This window comes from Danio rerio, chromosome 14 (genome assembly GCF_049306965.1).
Source record: "Danio rerio strain Tuebingen ecotype United States chromosome 14, GRCz12tu, whole genome shotgun sequence".
NCBI classification, from domain to species: domain Eukaryota; kingdom Metazoa; phylum Chordata; class Actinopteri; order Cypriniformes; family Danionidae; genus Danio; species Danio rerio.
Window position 1 is genome coordinate 937,501 of NC_133189.1, and position 23,429 is coordinate 960,929.

At 39.9% G+C, this 23,429-nt stretch overlaps 2 protein-coding genes across 6 annotated transcripts in view; one reads left to right on the forward strand and one right to left on the reverse strand.

The window, feature by feature from the left end:
* Positions 1-13,529, forward strand: part of ints10 (integrator complex subunit 10) — a 17,943-nt gene extending 4,414 nt beyond the window's left edge. For 2 of the 5 annotated variants that reach the window (XM_068213163.2, XM_068213165.2), the window contains exons 7-18: positions 129-300; positions 493-662; positions 1,299-1,429; positions 1,593-1,746; positions 2,310-2,392; positions 2,906-3,076; positions 3,338-3,446; positions 6,819-6,898; positions 6,980-7,142; positions 7,497-7,590; positions 10,164-10,232; positions 13,081-13,529. In XM_068213163.2, coding sequence (XP_068069264.1) covers positions 129-300; positions 493-662; positions 1,299-1,429; positions 1,593-1,746; positions 2,310-2,392; positions 2,906-3,076; positions 3,338-3,446; positions 6,819-6,898; positions 6,980-7,142; positions 7,497-7,590; positions 10,164-10,232; positions 13,081-13,237 — 1,553 coding nt within the window. In that variant the 3' untranslated portion in view covers positions 13,238-13,529. 5 annotated transcript variants of the gene reach the window in all.
* A 2,555-nt stretch (positions 13,530-16,084) lies between these two features.
* tlr1 (toll-like receptor 1) lies at positions 16,085-20,054 on the reverse strand. Its single transcript, NM_001130593.1, is given in 2 exon segments — positions 16,085-18,580; positions 20,034-20,054. A coding segment is annotated over 1 exon segment (2,388 nt). The 5' UTR covers positions 18,567-18,580; positions 20,034-20,054; the 3' UTR covers positions 16,085-16,178.
* Positions 20,055-23,429: the final 3,375 nt, after the last annotated feature.

Here is a 23,429-nt window from a genome sequence, read left to right on the forward strand (position 1 = left end):
TATTTTGAAATGCCTACAAATTATTATTAGGCATGTTCATCATCACAATATACTGAATTATTGAGTATCAGCATATGTCTGCCGTCTTTCTGTATGTCTGTATAAAAATCTTGTCTGTAATTGGTCAGGCTCACAGGAAGTGGGCGGTCTGAAGTCTCCAGGACGTGGGAGGGGCCAACGTTCTGTGATTGACGGGCTGTCAGAGAAGGCGTCCGTGGTGACGGAGCCGTGGGATAGGCTGCTGGAGATGGTGGGCGTGGTCGGCTCGCTCTGTGATTGGCAGGGAGAGAAAGGAAGCCGGTGAGGAGAATTATGCTGGAATGATGTCATAAGGAATGATGCGTCTGAGCAGCTCTCACTCACTGTGTGTGGTGTATGCATGCTTTGTGTAGGGTGTGTGTGTGTTGTGTTTGTCTGTATGTATACTTGTATGTGTGTGTTATGTATGTTTGTATGTATGTATATTTATATATGTGTGTGTGTGTGTTTTAGGTCGTACGCAGAGCTCCTGCAGCGTGTGTCAGATCTCTGCAGGTTTTTGTCAGCTGCAGACACAGACGGTTTCTCTCGCTGCTGCAGTCAGATCGTCAGCTGCTGCACGCTGGTGCTGTTTCACTGCGCCTTCCACTACGTCTCCGCAGTACAGCCCTCACTGTTCCAGGGTCAGTTTCCGTGTGTGTGGCATCTCTGCCATACATATATATTTAAGGGAGCTCAAATTAATATCTACACTCACCGGCCACTTTATTAGGTACACCTCACTAGGACCCCTTTTGCCTTCAGAGCTGCCTTAATCTTTGATGTTGTAGATTCAGCAAGCTACTGGAAATATTCCTCAGAGGTTTTGCTCCATGTTGACATGATAGCATCACACAGTTGCTGCAGATTTGTCGGCTGCACATCCATGATGCCAATCTCCCGTTCCACCACATCCCAAAGCTGCTCTATTGGATTGAGCTCTGGTGACTGTGTAGGCCATTTGAGTACAGTGAACTCATCGTCATGTTCACCAGTCTGAGATGATTGAGCTTTATGACATGCTGCGTTATCCTGCTGGAAGTAGCCATCAGAAGATGGAGACACTGTGCTCATAAAGGGATGGACATGGTCAGCAGCAATAGGTTAGGTGTACCTAATAAAGTGGCCGGTATGTTTAATATCTATTTAATATCTATAATATATATGTATATCTAACTGTAAATAAACATTTCGTCAAATGTATGTATGCATGCATGTGTGTATTTATTTAAGCATATATATATATATATATATATATGTAAACGTGTGTGTAATATCAGGTCACTCGTCTCTGAGTTCGGGTCCGTGGGTTCTGCTGGAGGATCTGTCCAGTGTTTACGCTGACGTTGAAGTGGAGAGAAAACACACACACAAGAAACGCAAGCTGGCTGACGGACGAGAGAAGACCATGGTGGGTCTCAAAGGGCCAATCATGACAGCCCGTTCACACCAACACATCAACTATGAAGAGAACGATGAAGAAAGAGCTGTTAAAATGATTGAGAGTGTTAAAGAACAGCGCAGTTTACAGTGTGTGTATGCTTGTGTGTATGCTTGCATGTGTGTGCGTGCAGAGCTCTGATGATGAGGACGTGTTGGCCAAAGGCAGAGGGCGGCACATTGTGGTCAGCAAGTCGGAGATGTTGAACTGGGCAGAGACGTTGGATCACTTCCGCACGGCCAGAGAGAGCTGGGATCTGCTGCACTCACACCCGAGCCTGGAGGCCGGTCAGTCTGCAGTGCACACACCAGGGCTGCGTCCTAAATCACACACCCTACACCCTCAGTCACTATTACCTACACTAGCCCACTAATATACTCTACCTAAACAGACAGCCACCTAAAAATGAAACTTCTGTCATCAAATTCACCTGTTTGAGTTTCTCTCTGCTGTTGAACACAAAAGAAGATACTTAGAAAAATGTTAGAAACCTGTAACCATTGACTTGTATTGTATCTGTTTAGTGCTGTATCTCTTCCAGACTTTGCCATATGTTGTTTAGAAAGTTGAGGTACGCTGTGGTCAGATGCATGCAAACTCTCGCAGTGCATTATGGGTATTTTATAGCCATTGAGTGCACATGGGTTGTTCACTCATTTTTGCAGTGCATTGTGGGATTGATTGAGTGCACTTAAGAGCATGCACTATGGTCTCAGACACCATTAGAAAAGGTTGATCCCTTAATAGTGCACTATTTAAGGGTATAGGGGCTGATTTTCAGATAGAGACCAGGACACACACATGCGCACACACTGATTGTGATTATTAAACTGTTGTTGGTTTATTCCAGAGTTTGCGAAGATCTGCTCAGCGTGGAAAACTGAGATGTGGCTGTGGTTTCGCATTTTCCTCACAGATATGATCATCTATCAGGTATGAATGACTCGTCGGTTCATTAACTGATTGACTAATAACCGAATGTTTTTGTAATGTTCTTGTAACGTTGATAGGAAACGTATTCTTAGAAAATGAATGTAGTGTGGATGAAATAACGTTTTGAGAGCTTTCATATAACTATGCTAATGCTTATGCTAATTATAATGCTTCTTACTCAGGGCTGCTGATTATGCTAATGAGGGAGAGATGGGCACTAGTGGGCGGGGCTTTCCCCCTCTGATGACACGTACAAAGGGAGAATGTCAATCACAGTGCTTCATCATCAAGTCTGATTAGAACAAACACAATTAATACATGTTGAGCATTAGAGGCTGGAGATTGGACTGCTGACACACAACTGGGGTTGAAAAATGCCTGTGGTTTCAGTTTCTGTTGTGGATGATAAACCCAATTCACTTTGTTTTCAGTATGAAGACGTCTCACTGCTGGCATGGCTTTAAATAATACAAACTAACTGTCTGTGTGTGTTTTTGTCTGTGTGTTTTCCAGGGTCAGTACCGTAAGGCTCTATCCAGTCTGGCTCTGATGTCATCACTGCAGCTCCAGCAGAACCAAAACCAGAACCAGAACTCCCTGCAGACCGGCTCCAGCTCCAGCCTGGAGAACCACAGAGCCGTCATCCAGCAGGCCTCGTGTCACTACGCTCTGGGGGAGTACAGGGTAACACACACACGCTCACACATGCTCACCTTCACACATGCACGCTCACCTTTCTATACACACACACACACATTCAAACACACACAAGTACACACACTCACAATAACACATACACAATCACATCGATAAACACAAACAAACACACACACAAACAAATACAATATCACCAACAAATGCTCAAACACACACACATGAACAGGCAGATAGACACCCATGCACACACACACACACACACACAGCTGACGGTGTTGTGTTCTTTAGCTGGCGTGTGAGAAGCTCCTAGAGGCCGTCGGGGGTTTGTTACCGCAGAATCAGGAGTTTGTGAAGAACAGCGACGAGCAGCGCAAACCCCGCAGCAAGACCAGGAGAGGTGACAATACTGTCATAATAATACTATTGTGCTTATATTAACAAGATCTGGCAACACAGAATTGCAGAGGCTGCAGCAGTTAGAGCTCAAGGGCATGAATTTAGGTGCTTCATCAAAAATACACCTTTGTTGTAAATAAATGCCCTCTAGTGGACAAAATAACATACTGTGCCTGTAACGCTGCCAATATTTGTATTAAAAACAAGTCAAATGACGTGTATAATAGCTACATCTGGCAACACATAAGAACAAGCTGCAGCAGCGCCCTCTAGAGCTCAGGGTCATGAATGTAAATGCATCATGAACATACGCCTTTGTTGTGATTAAACGCCCTCTAGCAGACAAAATGACATACCGTTCCTTTAATAATGTCTGTTCAAGTATTAAAAACATGTCGAAATACATAATATTTAAAATAACTAGATCTGGCAACACAGCTGACAGCTCCATCTAGATCTCAGAGACATGAATTTAAGTGCATCGTCAAAATACGTCTTTGTTTGTTGTGAATACACTCCCTCTAGTGGACAAAATGACGCACTGTTCCTTTAATGCTGTCAGTATTTGTATTAAAAACAAGTCAAATGATGCGTATAATAGCTACATCTGGCAACACAGAAGAACAGGCTGCAGCAGCGCCCTCTAGAGCTCAGGGAAAGGAATGTAGATGCATCATGAAAATACGCATTTGTTGTGATTACATGCCCTCTAGTGGACAAAATTACATACCGTTCCTTTAATGTCAGTTCAAGTATTAAAAACTGACAACACAGCTGACAGCTCCTTCTAAATCTCAGAGGCATGAACCTAAGTGCATCGTCAAAATACACCTTTGTTTGTTGCGGTTAAATGCCCTCTAGTGGACAAAATGACGCACTGTTCCTTTAATGCTGTCAGTATTAGTATTAAAAACAAGTCAAATGACGTGTATAATAGCTACATCTGGCAACACAGAAGAACAGGCTGCAGCAGCGCCCTCTAGAGCTCAGGGTCATGAATGTAAATGCATCATGAACATACGCCTTTGTTTGTTGTGAATAAATGCCCTCTAGTAGACAAAATGGCATACCGTTCCTTTAACAAGTTCAAGTATTAAAAACATGTCGAAATACATAATATTTAAAATAACTAGATCTGGCAACACAGCTGACAGCTCCATCTAGATCTCAGAGACATAAATTTAAGTGCATGGTCAAAATACGCCTTTGTTTGTTGTGAATATACACCCTCTAGTGGACAAAATGACAAACTGTTCCTTTAATGCTGTCAGTATTAGTATTAAAAACAAGTCAAATGACGTGTATAATAGCTACATCTGGCAACACAGAAGAACAGGCTGCAGCAGCGCCCTCTAGAGCTCAGGGTCATGAATGTAAAGGCATCATGAAAATACGCCTTTGTTGTGATTAAACGCCCTCTAGCAGACAAAATGACATACTGTTCCTTTAATAATGTCAGTTCAAGTATTAAAAACATGTCGAAATACATAATGCTTAAAATAACTAGATCTGGCAACACAGCTGACAACTCCTTCTAGATCTCAGAGACATGAATTTAAGTGCATCTTCAAAATACGCCTTTGTTTGTTGTGAATACACTCCCTCTAGTGGACAAAATGACGCACTATTCCTTTAATGCTGTCAGTATTAGTATTAAAAACAAGTCAAATGACGTGTATAATAGCTACATCTGGCAACACAGAAGAACAGGCTGCAGCAGCGCCCTCTAGAGCTCAGGGACAGGAATGTAGATGCATCATGAAAATATGCCTTTGTTGTGATTACATGCCCTCTAGTGGACAAAATTACATACTGTTCCTTTAATGTCAGTTCAAGTATTAAAAACTGACAACACAGCTGACAGCTCCTTCTAGATCTCAGAGGCATGAACCGAAGTGCATCGTCAAAATACGCCTTTGTTTGTTGCGGTTAAATGCCCTCTAGTGGACAAAATGACGCACTGTTCCTTTAATGCTGTCAGTATTAGTATTAAAAACAAGTCAAATGAAGTGCATAATAGCTACATCTGGCAACACAGAAGAACAGGCTGCAGCAGCGCCCACTAGAGCTCAGGGTCATGAATGTAAATGCATCATGAACATACACCTTTGTTTGTTGTGAATAAATGCCCTCTAGTAGACAAAATGGCATACCGTTCCTTTTATAATGTCAGTTCAACTATTAAAAACATGTCAAAATACATAATGCTTAAAATAACTAGATCTGGCAACACAGCTGACAGCTCCATCTAGATCTCAGAGACATGAATTTAAGTGCATGGTCAAAATACGCCTTTGTTTGTTGTGAATATACACCCTCTAGTGGACAAAAGGACAAACTGTTCCTTTAATGCTGTCAGTATTAGTATTAAAAACAAGTCAAATGACGTGTATAATAGCTACATCTGGCAACACAGAAGAACAGGCTGCAGCAGCGCCCTCTAGAGCTCAGGGTCATGAATGTAAATGCATCATGAAAATACGCCTTTGTTTGTTGTGAATAAATGCCCTCTAGCGGACAAAATGACGCACTGTTCCTTTAATGCTGTCAGTATTAGTATTAAAAACAAGTCAAATGACGTGTATAATAGCTACATCTGGCAACACAGAAGAACAGGCTGCAGCAGCGCCCTCTAGAGCTCAGGGTCATGAATGTAAATGCATCATGAAAATACGCCTTTGTTGTGATTAAACGCCCTCTAGCGGACAAAATTACATACTGTTCCTTTAATATTGTCTGTTCAAGTATTAAAAACATGTCGAAATACATAATATTTAAAATAACTAGATCTGGCAACACAGCTGACAGCTCCTTCTAGATCTCAGAGACATGAATTTAAGTGCATCGTCAAAATACGCCTTTGTTTGTTGTGAATACACTCCCTCTAGTGGACAAAATGACGCACTGTTCCTTTAATGCTGTCAGTATTAGTATTAAAAACAAGTCAAATGACACGTATAATAGCTACATCTGGCAACACAGAAGAACAGGCTGCAGCAGCGCCCTCTAGAGCTCAGGGTCATGAATGTAAATGCATCATGAACATACGCCTTTGTTTGTTGTGAATAAATGCCCTCTAGTAGACAAAATGGCATACCGTTCCTTTAATAATGTCAGTTCAAGTATTAAAAACATGTCGAAATACATAATATTTAAAATAACTAGATCTGGCAACACAGCTGACAACTCCATCTAGATCTCAGAGACATGAACCGAAGTGGATCATCAAATTACGCCTTTGTTTGTTGTGAATACACTCCCTCTAGTGGATAAAGTGACATACTGCGCCTCCTTTAATATTCATTAGCTATTGGTTATTTACCTTAACAGGAATATGGTAATCACTCTTTCTCTCTCTCTCCATTGTTTCTAGGTAATGACCTGAGGCTCGTCCCCTGCACCAGTAAATCCATCCTCCCCTTCTGTCTTCAGCTCATGCTGGCCTGTTTTAAAGTAACGTTTCACCTCACAGATGTGTTCATTTGACCTCTCTAACTCCAGGATGGGTTCATAATGCGTGTGTTTCTCTCCAAGCTGAGGGCTTTCACGGACAACAGGGACGACCTGGCTCTTGGTCATGTGATCGTGCTGCTGCAGTTTGATTGGCCGCAGGGTGAAAGTCTCTTCTTGAAGGCGGTGGATAAGATCTGTCAGCAGGGCAGCTTCCAGTACGAGAACTTCTTCAACTACGTCACCAGTATCCTTCAAATCTGTGTCGGAAAACCACCATTTTCCTCACATGACTATTGATGAAACACTTTGATTGACGTTCTCGGGGGAAAGCCCCGCCCACTAGTGCCTATCTCACCATCTCATTAGCATATACAGCAGCCCTGAGTGAGAAGCAGCCGTCTGTCCATTCGCCATTAGAGTGTTTGAGTTCCTGAAGACAATGTCAGCATAGACTAAGAGGATTATAGATGTGGAGTTCTAGATTGATATAGATTAATATAGTATAGATACATTGTACCAGATGTGCCTCCTGATGTGTTTATTTGTAATTAATAAATAATCATGCAAAGGTTAGCTCTTAACCCGATTCCTCCACCAGACATCGACATGCTGGAAGAGTTTGCTTACCTGCGCACCACTGAAGGGGGGCGTGTCCAGCTTGAGCTACTACCCAATCAAGGGATGCTGATCAAGTAAGTCCCGCCCCCATCAGCAGCCTGTGGAGAAGTGATCATCTACGGTCTCTCCCTCCTTTCCTCCTTTCTTTCTCTCCTTTTCTTTTGGACGCGACGCAGAAGAGCTGCGGTTTCAGATGAGTGACTATAAGCTGGTTTTGCTTGATGCATTTTCCTTACCCTGCTTTCTGATTGGCTCATTAGTGCTCCGGACGCTTCTGAAAGCTCTCAGCTGGCGTTTCTGAAGGGTTTTATCATGGGCTGATATTGTGTCGTTTATTTTAAAAGGAAGCACTCTGTAATGTTGAATCAAGTGCGTCTCTTTAAAAATACTCTGCTAGCTTATTATAATTGACCTACTAATATAATTATTGCATAAATCTATTGGGTGTAACGGATCATGGTTGACCTGTGGATCACAACAATGTTCGGAACCCATGTGACCCACTAATTAATACATTGTTTTACTGATGGAGTAATCCTAAATTTGTAGCAATCGCAGAGAGATCGCTTCTCATGCCATTTAAATCACGTGTATGGAAACATTCAGGCTTTCCTGTAAAATATAATGATGCTGGAAGAAGTTGTGGTGAGTTTCTCAGGTTATTAAAGGTGTTTTCTGTCACTACTTGTTTAGCCTGCATTAACGCATTCAGTGGAAGCTGCAGGATTAACCATTGAAAGATCGGGATCTCAACACCCACGCAACATCAATTATAAATGATGGTGGTTCGCATATGTTTATTAATCCTCCAATTGTGACATTCAAATCTCAAAACGCAAAAATCAAGAAAGAGATAGAGTCTTTAATGTTTTGAGTTAGGGATGAAGTTACAAACAGTCAATGAACACAGAAGTACTGGGAGAACAGCTTATAGTTTAGATAATCCGCTGACATTTATTGTAAAGTTTAACATCACCGTCATGTGCATTTAACTTCATTTAAATAAATTTTTAATTTAACTTAATTTAATGTAACATTTTACTTTATTTAAATCACCATCTGATGTATTTAATGATGCTTAAGAAGGAAGTTGTAGGCAGCAATTACATTATTAAACCAATAGGTGGCGACAAACAGCCATCAAAAATACGCCACTGAATAATCCTTCAAATATGATCATCTAGCAATGAAACGTGAAGATTTATGAGTGAATAACTGAATCATTTATTGACGATGAGGCTAAAATATATGTGTTATAATAAAAAAAAAATATATATATATATAAAATATATATGTAGAAATGATAAATGTCAGATTTCTACATTTAGTGTTGTCAGCAACAGTAGTAACAGGGAATTTTTCACAGCACTGAACAAACATTTTAGTTTGTTTTTATTCAGCTGATTATTTCTGTATTTTATTTGTAATCAAATTAAAGCTTCTCAGTTCTGTTTGTTAAAACCAAGAGTATCTTGCAGGTCGGTGCCAATGGCATAGTGGAAAGTGCACCGACACATGCACTTCGGTGTTCACGGCGACCCGAGTTCGATTCCCGCCTCGAGGTCCTATGCCGATCCTTCCCTTCTCTCTGCTCCCCACACTGTCCTGTCAATTCTCTATACTGTCCTGTCAAATAAAAGGTGAAAACCCCTAAAAAATAATTATAAAAAAAGTGTGTTGCAGTGCTGTTTCTGTAATAAATGGGAAGCAAATTACATTTCCTGTTTTCAGCAACAGGGAATTTTCACAGCACTGAATATTTAAGTTTGTTTTTATTCAGCTGATTATTTCTTCATTTTTTTTGTAATTAAATTACAGGCTCTCAGTTCTGTTTGTTAAAACCAAAAGTGTCTTGCAGAGCTGCTTCTGTAATAAATGGAAAGCAAATTACATTTGTCCCCCCACACCTCCCCCTTTTGGCTGATCCGAAAAATGGTACGATCTGTGACTAAAGAACACTAAAGGTCCGTTACACCTATATAAATATAGTATAAAAGCAATAACTGATGCTGTAACAGTGCAGTAACACCATCTACTTCTCCATACGATTCCTTTATTCTGGGAATTTGTTGTAGTTTTTTTAATATACAACCCAAAATAACGAAAACTAAATGTTGTAGGGGTGTTTATATTTATTATACAGCTAACATTCAGTACAATATTTTCTGAAGATTTTTATCTTCAGAATCGTGAACTAATAGTAAAAGTATAAACATAAATGTTTAGTTATATAATTAGTGTCAGGGTTAGTTTCTGATTTAGCATCATTCTTTGATTATTTATTTATTATTTATTTATTAGTTGTGTATACTTTTATATTCTTCTTCTTTGCTCTTGTTTTTATTGTACAGTGTCCTTGAGTTGCCAGAAAGACGGCTTTAAATAAAATATATTATTATTATTATTAAGACGAGACGCAGAGCAGCATTCCAATGAAATGATGACCTCATAATGTTGACTGACCAATCACAATCCGGTTCTTCATAGTGCTGCAGTAGTAAACCAGTTGCTCGGGTGTTTTTGGGAGTAAATGGTAAAGATATTCAATATAAAGTCGTTTTTTTGGGAGTAAGTCCTGCTGACGGAGCGAGGATGAGTTCAGCTCTGTCACTGGAGCTGCTGATTGAATGGTGTTTGCTGTCTGTAGGAACCCTAGCCCCGCCCTGGGGGTGGAGCTAAACACCCTGCTGCTGCCAGGGGCTCAGAAGGCTGACAGGTACCCCGCCCCCATCATTGACACCCTGCCCCCAATCCTCCCAGCCTGCTCATGCGTTTACATTCTCCTCCTCTTATTTCCATCACCGCGTTTTCATTCCGTTCCAGCATTTTCATTTTGCAAGACTGTGTTGGTGTTGTCACTCGGCTCCGTTTACGTTGTGTTTTACTCAAACTGATGCAAATGAAGAATGTTTATTGTTTGTGTTTGTTTATTTCAATTGCAGAGTTTTACATTTATGAGTGAGTGAACCTCACAGAAAATATCAAGAAGGGTCTGGCTCATCTAAATCCCACAACTGAAACAAAATGGTGCATAAATTAATGCAGATTTTGCTTAAAGTAAATTTAACTCGAGAGGCAAATCTATACATGAAAGCAGAATTATTTTGTGAATATTATTGAATCTGGTTTTAATGTTAGAAAGTAAAATGTGTTATAGATGTATTCCAAAACAAGTCTTATTTTTATACAGCAGAATATAAATTTATTTAAAATTTGGCAAAAATAATTTCTTTTGCATATTTGAGGAAGAAGTGCATAGTTTCATGTCTTGTTAACATTTGCAAGATCAGTTGTGGAAATATAAGAGCAATATCACACGAGTAGCCGTGTGATGTGGCTGTATATCGGTACTGGAGGGAGGCGTGCGTTGGCTGATGGCCTTAGAACCACTTATGCTGTGTTCACACGAGACGCGGAACGCGCGTATAAATCGCGCTATTCGCGCGTAAATAGCCACGTGAACATTTGAGTTTACTCGCTTCATTCGCGCGTCAAATCCGCTTCATTCGCTTGTCAAATTCACTTCAGAACAGACACGGGTTCGCGTGATGGGCAGGGCTTCTGTCTGCCTGGTGACTGTAGCTTCGTTGCTAAATGGCTAACATGGATTTTATGAAGAAAGTAACAGTGTTTATGTGCATTATGAAGGCTGATAAACAGCATCGATATGTTTAGCACCGTGTCTGAGTCCACTACATCCTTTCAGAGGTGCATCCAGCTCTGTGAGCTCATAAACTCCTCCAGAAACTGAACCTGGATGACGGAGGCTTTCAGCGGTGCTTCTGACTGAGCCCAGCCCAGTTTGATGAACTGACAGGTTCTACGTCACAATCATGCCCCCACAAGAGCAAGCTCCTGATTGGTTAACGCGGCGCGAATGTCCGCTGAAGTTCAGATTTTCAAATTCGAGTGATTCGCGCAAAACGCGCATAACGCTTAATTCGCGCCGCGCCATTCAAACTGCGCCATTTGCGCAATTCGCGTCATTCGCACCGCAGGATGTCTATTTACGCGTTTGCATTGACTTAACATGTAAATCACTCGCGCTTGACGCGCGTTCCGCATCTGGTGTGAACGCAGCATAAGTGTCCAGCCAGTGCCGATATACAGCCATATTGCACTGCTGCTCATGTAATAATATCAAGCACAGAGAGTCTAAAAAACCCTTTTGTAAGAGGAACTACTTTCCTCCGCTGTTCATTCACATCTGCAGCTGACATCAGAACAGCAGAAGCCTCTGCTCACTCACAAACATCACTGTAGAGCTAGTGTTGTATGATTCTCTAGCGTAATGTCTAAAGTGATGACAGAACAGCTGATTTTGCTCACATTGTAAGATTATAAAGCTGAACAGCATGAAATGCCATCAGTCTACAGAGATTTCCTAGCATTTCTCTGTTGCAATCTTAAGATCACAATAATTAACCATGAAAAACCCAGAGAAAAGCAAACACTTGCAGATTCTGTGGTATAAATGCAGCACTACAACATACAGTAGAAGAGAGATCGACTTAGAATGTCACTTACCTGATTTATAATGATTTGTCCAGCTGCTGTTTTTCTTCCTCAAAGGACCTAATATGCAGACTTTGTCGCCATCTTGTGGCGAAACGTCAACCGACACTGCTCAGATGGCGGCCGATGCACTAAATCCGATGCTTCGTTATTAGAAATATTTAAAATAGGCACTATCCTTATTAATAAACTGCATGGTTGCAATCTAAACAACTGCATTCCCACCTGAAAAAGCCTCAAAAGTACATGACGTTGTCCAACAGCTGCAGAATGTGTCAACCTGTAGAGTGTCCTCTGCTTGTGGCTGTATGTGGGCGGAGTAATACACAGGGGTGAAGAGGCTGGGCGAGTGCTGTTACTGGCAGAATATCACACGGCTATCAGCCAATCAGATTCAAGAACCGGACAGAACTGCTGTATAAATAAAATTAAACAGATTTTTGTACATTATAGGATTGAATGTCCCACAGTCCAAACACATGCGCTATAGGGGAATTGATCAACTAAATTGGCCGTAGTGTATGACTGTGTGTGTTTGAATGAGAGTGTGTTTCCCAGTGATGGGTTGCAGCTGGAAGGGCATCCGCTGTGTAAAACATATGCTGGAATTGTTGGCGGTTCATTCCGCTGTGGAGACCCCTGAAAGAGAGACTAAGCCCAAGGAATATGAATAAATGAATGAAAAAATGCTTAGTGTTGTTAAAGCAGAATTGATGTCTGAAATATTTTAATGCAAAAAATAAATAAACAAAACAAAAGCGTAATTTTCTTTATAATGCAAAATCTGTATTTTATATTCAATTTGGCATATAAAATGAGCCAGACTTTCTTTGTGAGGTTCACCACATGTGTTTTATTTTACAGTAATCATGTGTGTGTGTTTGTGTTTGTGTTTGTGCGTGTGTGTGTGTGTGTGTGTGTGTGTGTGTGTGTGAGAGAAACTGCTGTTGTGAAAGGGTGTATTTCTCGTATGAACTGAAGTGTTTCTGTCCTCTTAGTATTATTATCCGCTCAGTTGTCTCACTGTCTGCGTGTGTCTGTTTTTGCAGGCATCACACTGTGACCCGAGGAATCACTAAAGGTGTGAAGGAGGATTTCCGGCTGGCGATGGAGCGTCAGGTGTCCCGCTGCGGAGAAAACCTGCTCATGGTTCTGCACCGCTTCTGCATTAATGAGAAGATCATCCTCATCCAGTCTTTACCCTGAGTAACCTCATAAGCGTGTGTGTGTGTGTGTGTGTGTGTGTGTGTGTGTGTGTGTGTGTGTGTGTGTCAGATCGGCTTCACTTAAGACATTACTGACTCCATGAACCAAAACGTGAGGTAGGATTTCATGTGGGTGAAAATTAGCAGACATTTCCTTTTATTCTCTGCTTGTACGATGCAGATTACAGCATTTTCTCTTTGTACCATTGTAAAATATGTCATGAACCAGACAGTTTTTGTGTAAAATAATAATGTTTTGTTGGCAGCTCGTGATAAATAAAACTGTGTTTTTGTAAGTTTGCGTGTTTTGTTTGTATGAACGCTTTCCTCTGGTCTGTTTCAGGACATATACAGTCAGAATTATTCGCCCTCCTGTGAATTTCTTTACTGAAATATTTCCCAAACGACGTTGAACAGATTCAGGAAATGTTCACAGTATTTCCTCTAATATTTGCTCTTCTGGAGAAAGTCTGATTTGTTTTATTTTGGCTAGAATACAATCAGTTTTTAATTGTTTTAAAGCCATTTTAAGGTCAATATTAGTTTAGGAAAAATATTAAATACAAATGATTAAAAATAGCAAAAATCAAGAGAAACATACAATATTTAAAATTTTGTTAGCTTTGTAGCTTGGACTTTTATTTGCAATATTTTAATTTTAATAATTTATTTGTGTTATCTTTCCATTTCTAAGCATGTTCTTTGACTAAAATATTAGTGTAATAAAAATATCTGTTTAATAAATCAGTTTTATTTAAATACATAAAAATACACTGACTATATATATATATATACAGTTGAAGTCAGAATTATTAGCCCTCTTCAATTTTTTTTTCTTCTTTTTTAAATAATTTCCAAATGATGTTGAACAGAGCAAGGAAATTTTCACAGTATGTCTGATAATATTTTTTCTTTAGAGAAAAGTATTGTTTGTTTAATTTTGGCTAGAATAAAAGGAGTTTTTAATTTTTTAAACACCGTTTTAGGGACAAAATTATTAGCACCTTTGAGCTATATTTTTTCTCGATTGTCTACAGAACAAACCATTGTTATACAATAACTTGCCTAATTACCCTAACCTGCCTAGTTACCCTAATTAACCCAGTTAAGCCTTTAAATGTCACTTTAAGCTGTATAGAACTGTCTTGAAAAATATTTGAAAAATTATTTTCAGTCATCATGACAAAGATAAAATAAATCAGTTATTAGAAATGAGTTAATAAAACCATTATGTTTTGAAATGTGTTGAAAAAATCTTCTCTCCGTTTAACAGAAAATTGCGAAAAAAGAAACAAGCGGTCTAATAATTCAGGAGGGCTTATAATTATGACTTCAACTGTATATACTGTATACACATATACATACAGGATGGGCCATTTACTGTATATGGATACACCGTAATAAACCTTTTGGGAATAGTGTGCTTGGTTTTAACGTAACTTCATTTTTTCATGAGTTATTTACATGCCCCCTCACATATACTAATGTGCCACAAACAGGACATTAATATCACCAACCATTCCCATTTTATTAAGGTTTAAGGTGTATCCATATAAATGGCCCACCCTGTATATGTATATATATATATATATATATATATATATATATATATATATATATATATATATATATATATATATATATATATATATCGTCACCTTAGAATTATAAGGTTCTATCTGACATTTTAGTCAAAATTGAGTTATTGATATTTTCTTCTTAAATACAACTTGTTTACATTATTGGATGTTTTTTTTATAAGTTTATGAATTTTAATTTTAAAAGCAAATGTTACACACAAACTGTTTGCTTTGGAATGCAAAAACTTTGAAGCTCAATATCTCAAAATCATTCGGATCGCAGAGAGAAACTTATAATTCCAAGGTGAAATATAATATTTCTTGCTTATTTTTCTTCGTTGTTTTTATGTTGTTATTATTATTTTAGTGCATTAAATATTTTGTGCGTATTAAAATATTACATTGCATCCTCAAAAAAAAATTAATAGAAGTAATGTCGTCTACTACATTGAAAATTTTGACTTTCGTTTGTTATCTCTGTACAATAAGACTCTATTTGGTAATCACTTAATTAAATAAAGCCAGTGTAATCACATCTACAAAATCATTTATTAATCTCAGGTAATGCAATCAAATAAAATAAAAAGCCACTTCTTTAAATAAATATCTGTTTGGCAATTTGAATCTAAGGGGCTGTTCACACGACAATGATTTCAATCAAAAACAGGAGACATCAATATCATGTAAACAACCTAAATTAGGCATATGCACACATACTTTTCAGTCAGCCAGCCAAAGCTCTACTAGTGAACTGTCTTCTTTCCATTACAAAATCACCACGTTTAAGATCTGATTTCTTTAAAAACCTGTGATATTTTTTTTTTTACTGCTTGATTGATATACGAAACGATATAGTTGGTCTCAGACCGGGCAAGAAGCACTGCATTAACTTACATTTTAAAATAAATTACATATATTTTACCACGGTATTTTTAATGGAGTTTCTGCACTCGCCTGCTGCTACTGGCGGCGTCTTTCATCTCGTTTTACACTTGAACAAGTAAATGAATGCTCAAGCCTGTTTAACTGATTGTATTTTAATTACGTTACAACATCGATGCTGTAAAAGGAACCTTATGAAATTTTAAATAGTCATTTAAAAATTTTACCGGAAGCTTATCGTTAGCTGAAATACACTAGCTGTGCAGATAACCCATTAGCAAATCTCCCAATAGTATCTGGATGCAGCCTTTATGATGCAAGTTGAGATTGCATCCCTCAGTGATGCAATGTCAGACAGAATGCACTCAATGGAGTGAGTGACGTCACTGTGAGGGGTGGGGTTAGGTGAGCCTAATAAAAAGCATTGGATCCAGCTCATATTGCACTGCACCAGGTCTGCATCTCTCAAATCTCCTCTAATCACTCTTCTTCTCTGTCTGGCGTATTAGGAAGCTCAGCCTGTAGAGCCGCTCTTAGATTTGCCCAAAACAGTTTCTGCTTGGCTCCCTCTTGTGGCCACTCCAGGTAAGTGCGTCTGGACATCATGGTCTTGAGCTGGTAGTACTTTGAGGGAATGAGATACAGTGGCAGAGGCTCCAGAAGAATGAGAAGTATGCTGTCCATCCCTCGCGTTAGCTTCTGATGGTTGGCGAAGTAGAGTTCATAGTGGCACCATTCGCTCTGGACGAAATGAGACGACAGCACGAAAACACACCTTCTGCTCTGCTCGATGCATCGGAGGATGTTTTGCACGATGGTTTTTCCCGGGATGAAGTCCCGCTCGTGGTGACACATGCGCAACCCACAGTCGCCTTCAAGCTTGGGAAGAAATTGAGATTTGACCCATCCTGCGTTTTTCTGGCTGTATGATACAAAGGCATGGAAGCGCAACCTTTCCACGTCCTCCTTTTTAAGCTGCGAGGTTATAGAGTAATGCTTGGCGCGAGTCCACTTCCACATCATCCTGACGTACCACGGTATATCCAAACGATTGCACAGAAGGCTAACAGCAACAATCAAACTGATCGTCGGGATTAGAATCGTGATAGCCAGAATCCATGCATTGCAGGAGATCTCAGGAAGGTAGAAGTCTTCCAATGTGGAGTTGCTCCAGGATTCAGGGTAACTGCATCTGTATCCGTCTGGCCAATGTCTGAGAGTTGATCTAAAGGTTTTTATTCCCTGTGCATTGATCAGAGAGGCAAAATCACGCAACGCACAAGTGCAAATGAAAGGGTTGTGGCTCAAATCGAGATCTTGGAGATGTTGACAAGTCTTGAGGGATCCTGGTACAGGAGAATGGATGGAGTTGGATCTTATCAGGAGCTTCTGTAGGCTTGGGAATGATCGGCAGGTGGGAAGATCCAGCAAGCGGTTGAATGTTAAGTCTATGACTTGCAAGGTATCGAAAGTGTGGATGTCTGCAGGAACTGTGGACACTCGGTTGTGCCGAAGGTTTAGGACTTGCACAGAATCTGGCAAACACTTGAAGACGACTTCGTCGAATCCATTTCTAGACAAGTCTACATGAAGGACTCTGGGAGGCCAGAAACACCTGCCTTGATTCTCCGAATAGGTAAGTGTGTTCTGACTGAGGTCGATGTATTGGAGCGAGTCCATCAGGTTAATTCTTGAAGTCAGTGGACTTAGATGCTTTAGGTTGTTGCCCCTCAAAACCAGCCTTGTCAGGTTTACCAGCGTACCACATTCTGTCTCGGGATTAACCGAGAAGATTTTTTCTGTAAGGGCGCAATCAGACAAATCCAACTCCTGGATCTTGCTGATCGTCCCAGGACAGGTCATAAAGATTATAGGCGACTCGGTTAGACTTACTTTCCTCGCAGGTGTGTTTATGAAGAAGTCATACAGCATTTTTTGGTCAAAGATGAACGTGGTTACTGACGCTCTTTTTGTAGAGAATGACTCCAGTATGTGGGTTGAGGATTGATTAACACCATCCTTCATTTCTGTCAGGGTAAGATCTGTTAAGGAAAGCTCACGAATGGTGGACGATAGTATCGTGTTTACCGAACTTGTCAGAAATTCCCATGTGGTTTTCACATTGGAGATTTCCAATCGAACAGTGTGCATGAGTGCTCGACTGCGCATCTGCTGGACTACCTCCATCTTGCCGTCCACCTTAGTGAATTCAACCTCTTTAAAACGTGCAAAAACATCATTAGCGATAGCGATATCCACGTTAGTACTTGAAAGGGCGATGACTGCCTTTTCTGCGTGTACGTCATCTAAACTATTCCCCTCATACGTCAATAACCCGTCAGCATTGATGAAGAGTGTTCTCAAGGTGAGATTGGATATATGAGTAAAGTCTTGGATGCTGATTGATTTGGCGCTCAATCCCAACCACTGCAGGCGTTTTAGCATCGAGAACTCCTTTCCTAAAGCCATGGCTGAAAACCGATTGGATGACAGGTCTAAAAGCTCCAAACATCCCAAATGAAGCAGATACTGCTGTTCGGAGAGGTTCTGGAGTCCGTTGTGAGACAAATCCAACATCTCCAGAGCTGGAGTAGATGTGAATGTGTCTCTGTCGATGTTTTCCAGAATATTCCAGGACAGATTGAGGAATCGCAGACGTGGTGTTGTGTTGAAGTCTTTGCAGTTTAGTGACTGGATGTGGTTTAGCGACAGATCCAGGTCCTCGGTGGATGGTTTAAGGTCATCTGGGACCGAGGACAGATTCTGAGAGGAGTAATTGACTATGATCCTCTGAATGGCGGGAATGAGAGACGGATGGAAACATGTGAGATAAACAGACACTAACCACCAGCCTGAAGACGGCTTCATCTTTCTGAGGTAATCTGAGAGAGAAAGAAGCATATTTAGTCTCGTTTCCTGTTTTCAGTCAACCGCACTCTTCACAGTTTTCACTTTTACTCTGACCGTCTCTAGCATTAGTTTGCGTTAAGTATTTTAAAATTACTTTAAAGACATTCAAATATAGGCTTTTGGGAATTACAGCGTGTTTGCCAGTAAAAGTTTTTAAATAATATTAAAACTAGGATATTTGATTATTAGTTTCACCTTGTTTAGATTGTATTATCAAATAGATATATACCTTTTTGACAGACAGACAGAAAAACAGACAGACAGATAGACGGGTAGATAGATGGACGGATGGACGGACGGACTGACTAACAGACAGACAGACAGACAGACACACAGACAGACAGACAGACAGACAGAGATATATGCATAGAAAGACACGACGGACGGATGGACAGACAGATAGAAAGACAGACAGATATATAGACAGATAGACAGACAGAAAATAAGACGGACAGATATATAGACAGACGGATATATAGACAGATAGATGGTTGGATGGATGGATAGACAGATAGAAAGCTAGACAGACAGATATATAGACAGACAGAAAGACAGACAGACAGACAGATGGATATGTAGACAGACAGATATATAGATGGATAGGAGACATAGACAGACAAACGGACAGTTATATAGACAGACAGACAGAAAGACAGACACATATATAGACAGATAGCAAGACAGACGGACAGATATACAGACAGACAGATGAGACGGACAGATTTATAGACAGAAAGAAAGAATGACAGACAGACAGACAGAAAGAAAGATGGACAAATATATAGACAGGCAGACAGATGGATATATAGACAGACAGATATATAGATGGAAAGAAGACATAGACATACAGACAGACAGACAAATGGACAGATATATAGACAGACAGAAAGACAGACACATATAAAGACAGATATACAGACAGACAGACAGAAAGAAAGAAAGACAGACAGAAAGATGGATATATAGACAGAAAGATATATAGATGGATAGAAGACATAGACAGACAGACAGACAGACAAACGGACAGTTATATAGACAGACAGAAAGACAGACACATATATAGACAGATAGCAAGACAGACGGACAGATATACAGACAGACAGACGAGATGGACAGATGTATAGACAGAAAGAAAGAAAGACAGACAGACAGACAGAAAGAAAGATGGACAGATATATAGACAGGCAGACAGATGGATATATAGACAGAAAGATATATAGATGGATAGAAGACATAGACAGACAGACAGACATATAGACAGATAGAAAGAAAGACAGACACTTATATAGACAGACAGACAGAAAGATGGACAGGTATATAGACAAAAAGAAAGAAAGACAGACAGACAGAAATATGGACAGATATATAGACAGGCAGACAGACAGATGGATATATAGACAGAATAGACAGTGTTATTTCTCTCACCCGTCCGTCCCTCTGTCCTCTCTCTCTGCAGGTCAGATTATCTGTGTTGTGAAACTGTTGATCAGATTTAGATGCTGTTCCTGAGCTTCTGCTTTTCTGCTGTTTCACTTCTGCAAAACTCCAACATTTACCGACATTTACTGCGTTATTTACTCTGACAGAGAGAGAGAGAGACGGACGGAGCTTCACATGCACAGCTCTTAGTCAATGTAAGCTACATTGGCCGTAGTGTATGTGTGTGAATAAGGGTGTATTTCCAGGGATGAGTTGTAGTTGGAAGGGCATCCGCTGTGTAAAAAAATATGCTGGAATAGTTGGCGGTTCATTCCGCTGTGGCGACCTCAGATTAATAAAGAGATTAAGCCGAAAAGAAAACGAATGAATGAACGATGCTGAAATAGGCTGTTTAAAATAGACAACAACTTTATTTCCTGATTGTTGTGCTGTTTTTCATGAATATGCAGTACCGCTTTTGACCAGCAGAGGGTTTGTTTTCTGTGTAGTGTTCATCAGTTACACAAACACTGCTGTACAAGAGAGAACACACACACACACACACACACAGCATGTGATCTGACATCTTTATTAATGAAAATACAGTGCTTCTGGAGTGATGATGTTGTTGTGGGAAACCGTAGTATGAAGCTCTTTATTTACCTCAGATGCAGCATATGATGTTAAACATTCTCCAACATCCCGGAAAGCTGTTTCTAAGAGTGTGTGTTACTAAACAACCGTGATATTTGATTTGAGCTTTAGCACTTTTCTTAAATGCTATATAGTTTGGAGACTGCAGTGCATGTGTGCTCCATTTAAAAAAAAAAGTGTTTTCAAAAAAGCATATTTTTAAAGGACAATTTTGAAGATATTCAATTTTTATCTGACATTTTCATGCCAATTTAACACATAAAAAAATATATATATATGTGTTTTTAATAAATATTCATATTGTGGAATTTAATTTTGAGTAAAAAAACAAAAAAAAAAACAAAGTCAGTGCATGTGATATAATTAAAGGAAATTATTTAACAAATTAACACTTTTTCCATATATTTATTTTGCATATTTGAATAATTGTGCAGTTGATTATTACATTTCATATATTCTGGTCACATTTCACGCCAAATTACCCCAAAATTGCAAAGGAAATCAAGCCATTAATTAAATTTCTTATTAATATTATTTAGCAGTTAAGCACATTTTCATGAAAATGTGTTTTAATAAATCTTTAAATAATGAATTTTAATTTTGTGTAAAAACAATCTGTGTGATACTATTACTGTCACGCAATTAATGAACTAATTAACCCTTTGTCCTAATATTTATTTTCTATATTTCAATAATTGTGTAATTAATTAATATAATTCATATTTCATGAGGCATTATGGGATTTATAAGCTTCCAACAACCATAAATGTGACATTTAATTACAAATAATTAAATATTTCTGTTGAATATGTATTCTGGGTTCACATTTCACACCAAAATCCCCTTATAAAGGCTGAAAACTGAATTAAAGTATTAAATATATTTATTCATCCATTCATTTTCCTTCGGCTTAGTACCTTTATTTATCAGGAGTCTCCACAGCGGAATGAACTGCCAACTAATCCAGCATATATATTATACAAAGCGGATGCACATCCAGCTGCAACCCATCACTGGGAAACACCCATATCTCATTCATTACAGCCAAAAACCGGAGCACCCGGAGGTAACCCACACCAACACGGAGAGAACACTCCACACAGAAACACCAACTGACCCAGCCGGGACTCGAACCAGAGACCTTCTTCCTTCTAACCACTGCACCACAGTGTCGCCTATGATTACTGTTTCAGTATGTTTAATATTCAGCCGTTGCTGTATTTGCTATGAGACGTTCAGGTGCTGTTTTCCCCATTATTTGTTGAGTGTTTCCAGTGTTTCTGCAGCGCTGTGTTGTTTCCCACTGATCCCGGAGCTGTTTTCAGCTCTCCATCCTCTGATCTGATCTAATCAAGCCATCAGATGATGTGTCCAAACACAATCAGGCTGTTTTACCGCAGATTCACCTGCCGGGACTCATCCAGTTTGATGTGAAGTAAAGCTTTATTGTTGTTTGTTGCTCTGCTGAGAGGACATGACGTCAGACTCTGCTCGCTAACCTCTTTATGTGGATATTGAAGCTGTTCTTCAGGAGTGACGGATGCTCATGATCATGGAGAGACCCGCTGATGCTGTACTGCGCTCTGCATTTAAATGAACAGATTTCTGTTATGGGGCGGCGCGGTGGCTAGTTAGTAGTGCTGTCGCCTCACAGCAAGAAGATCACTGGTTTGAGTCCCGGCTGGGTCAGTTAGTGTTTCTGTGTGGAGTTTGCATGTTCTCCTTGTGTTGGTGTGGGTTTCCTCCGGGTGCTCCGGTTTCCCCCACTGTCCAAACACATGCACTATAGGGGAACTGATCAACTAAACTGGCCGTAGTGTATGAGTGTGTGTGTGTGTGTGTGATTGAGTGTGTATGGGTGTTTTCCAGTACTGGGTTGCGGCTGGAAGGGCATCCGCTGTGGACGTAAAACATACTGGAATAGTTGGCAGTTCATTTCACTGTGGCGACCCCTGATGAATAAGGTACTAAGCTGAAGGAAATTAATCAATATTGTGTGAAGTTTGTGTGCTGTGGTATACATAGTCTAAAGTCCTTTGTGTGTGTGTGTTTTATGGAGGTTAGAGAGTGTGTGTTTGGAGTGTATTTTTTATGCAGGTGTGTGTGTGTGTGTGTGTGTGTGTGTGTGTGTATCTGTGTGTGTCTGTGTTTTTATGCATGTGAGAGTGTGTGTTTGGAGTGTGTTTTTTATGCAGGTGTGTGTGTGTGTGTGTGTGTGTGTGTGTGTGTGTGTTTTATGGAGGTGAGAGAGAGTGTGTGTGTGTGTCCAATGTGTTTTTTATGCTGGTGTGTGTGTGTGTGTGTGTGTGTGTGTGTGTGTGTGTGTGTGTGCGCGTGTGTGTGTGTCTGTGTTTTTTTTGCCGTTGAGAGTGTGTGTTTGGAGTGTTTTTTTATGCAGGTGAGTGTGTGTGTGTGTGTGTATGTTTGTTTTATGAAGGTGAGAGAGTGTGTGTGTGTGTATGTGTCCAATGTGTTTTTATATAGGTGTGTGTGTGTGTGTGTGTGTGTGTTTTATACCGGTGAGAGTGTGTGTTTGTATGTGGGTTTTTATGCAGGTGAGTGTGTGTGCGTGTGTGAGTGTGTGTGAGTGTTTGTGTGTGTGTCTGTTTCTGTGTGTGTGTGTTCATGTGTGTGTTGTGTAAGTGTGTTACTTTCTGCGTGTATGGCTGTATGCATGTGTGAGTGTTTGTGTCTGTCAGTATGTTTGTATATGTGCGTGATGAGTGTGTACGTGAGTGTGTGTGTGAG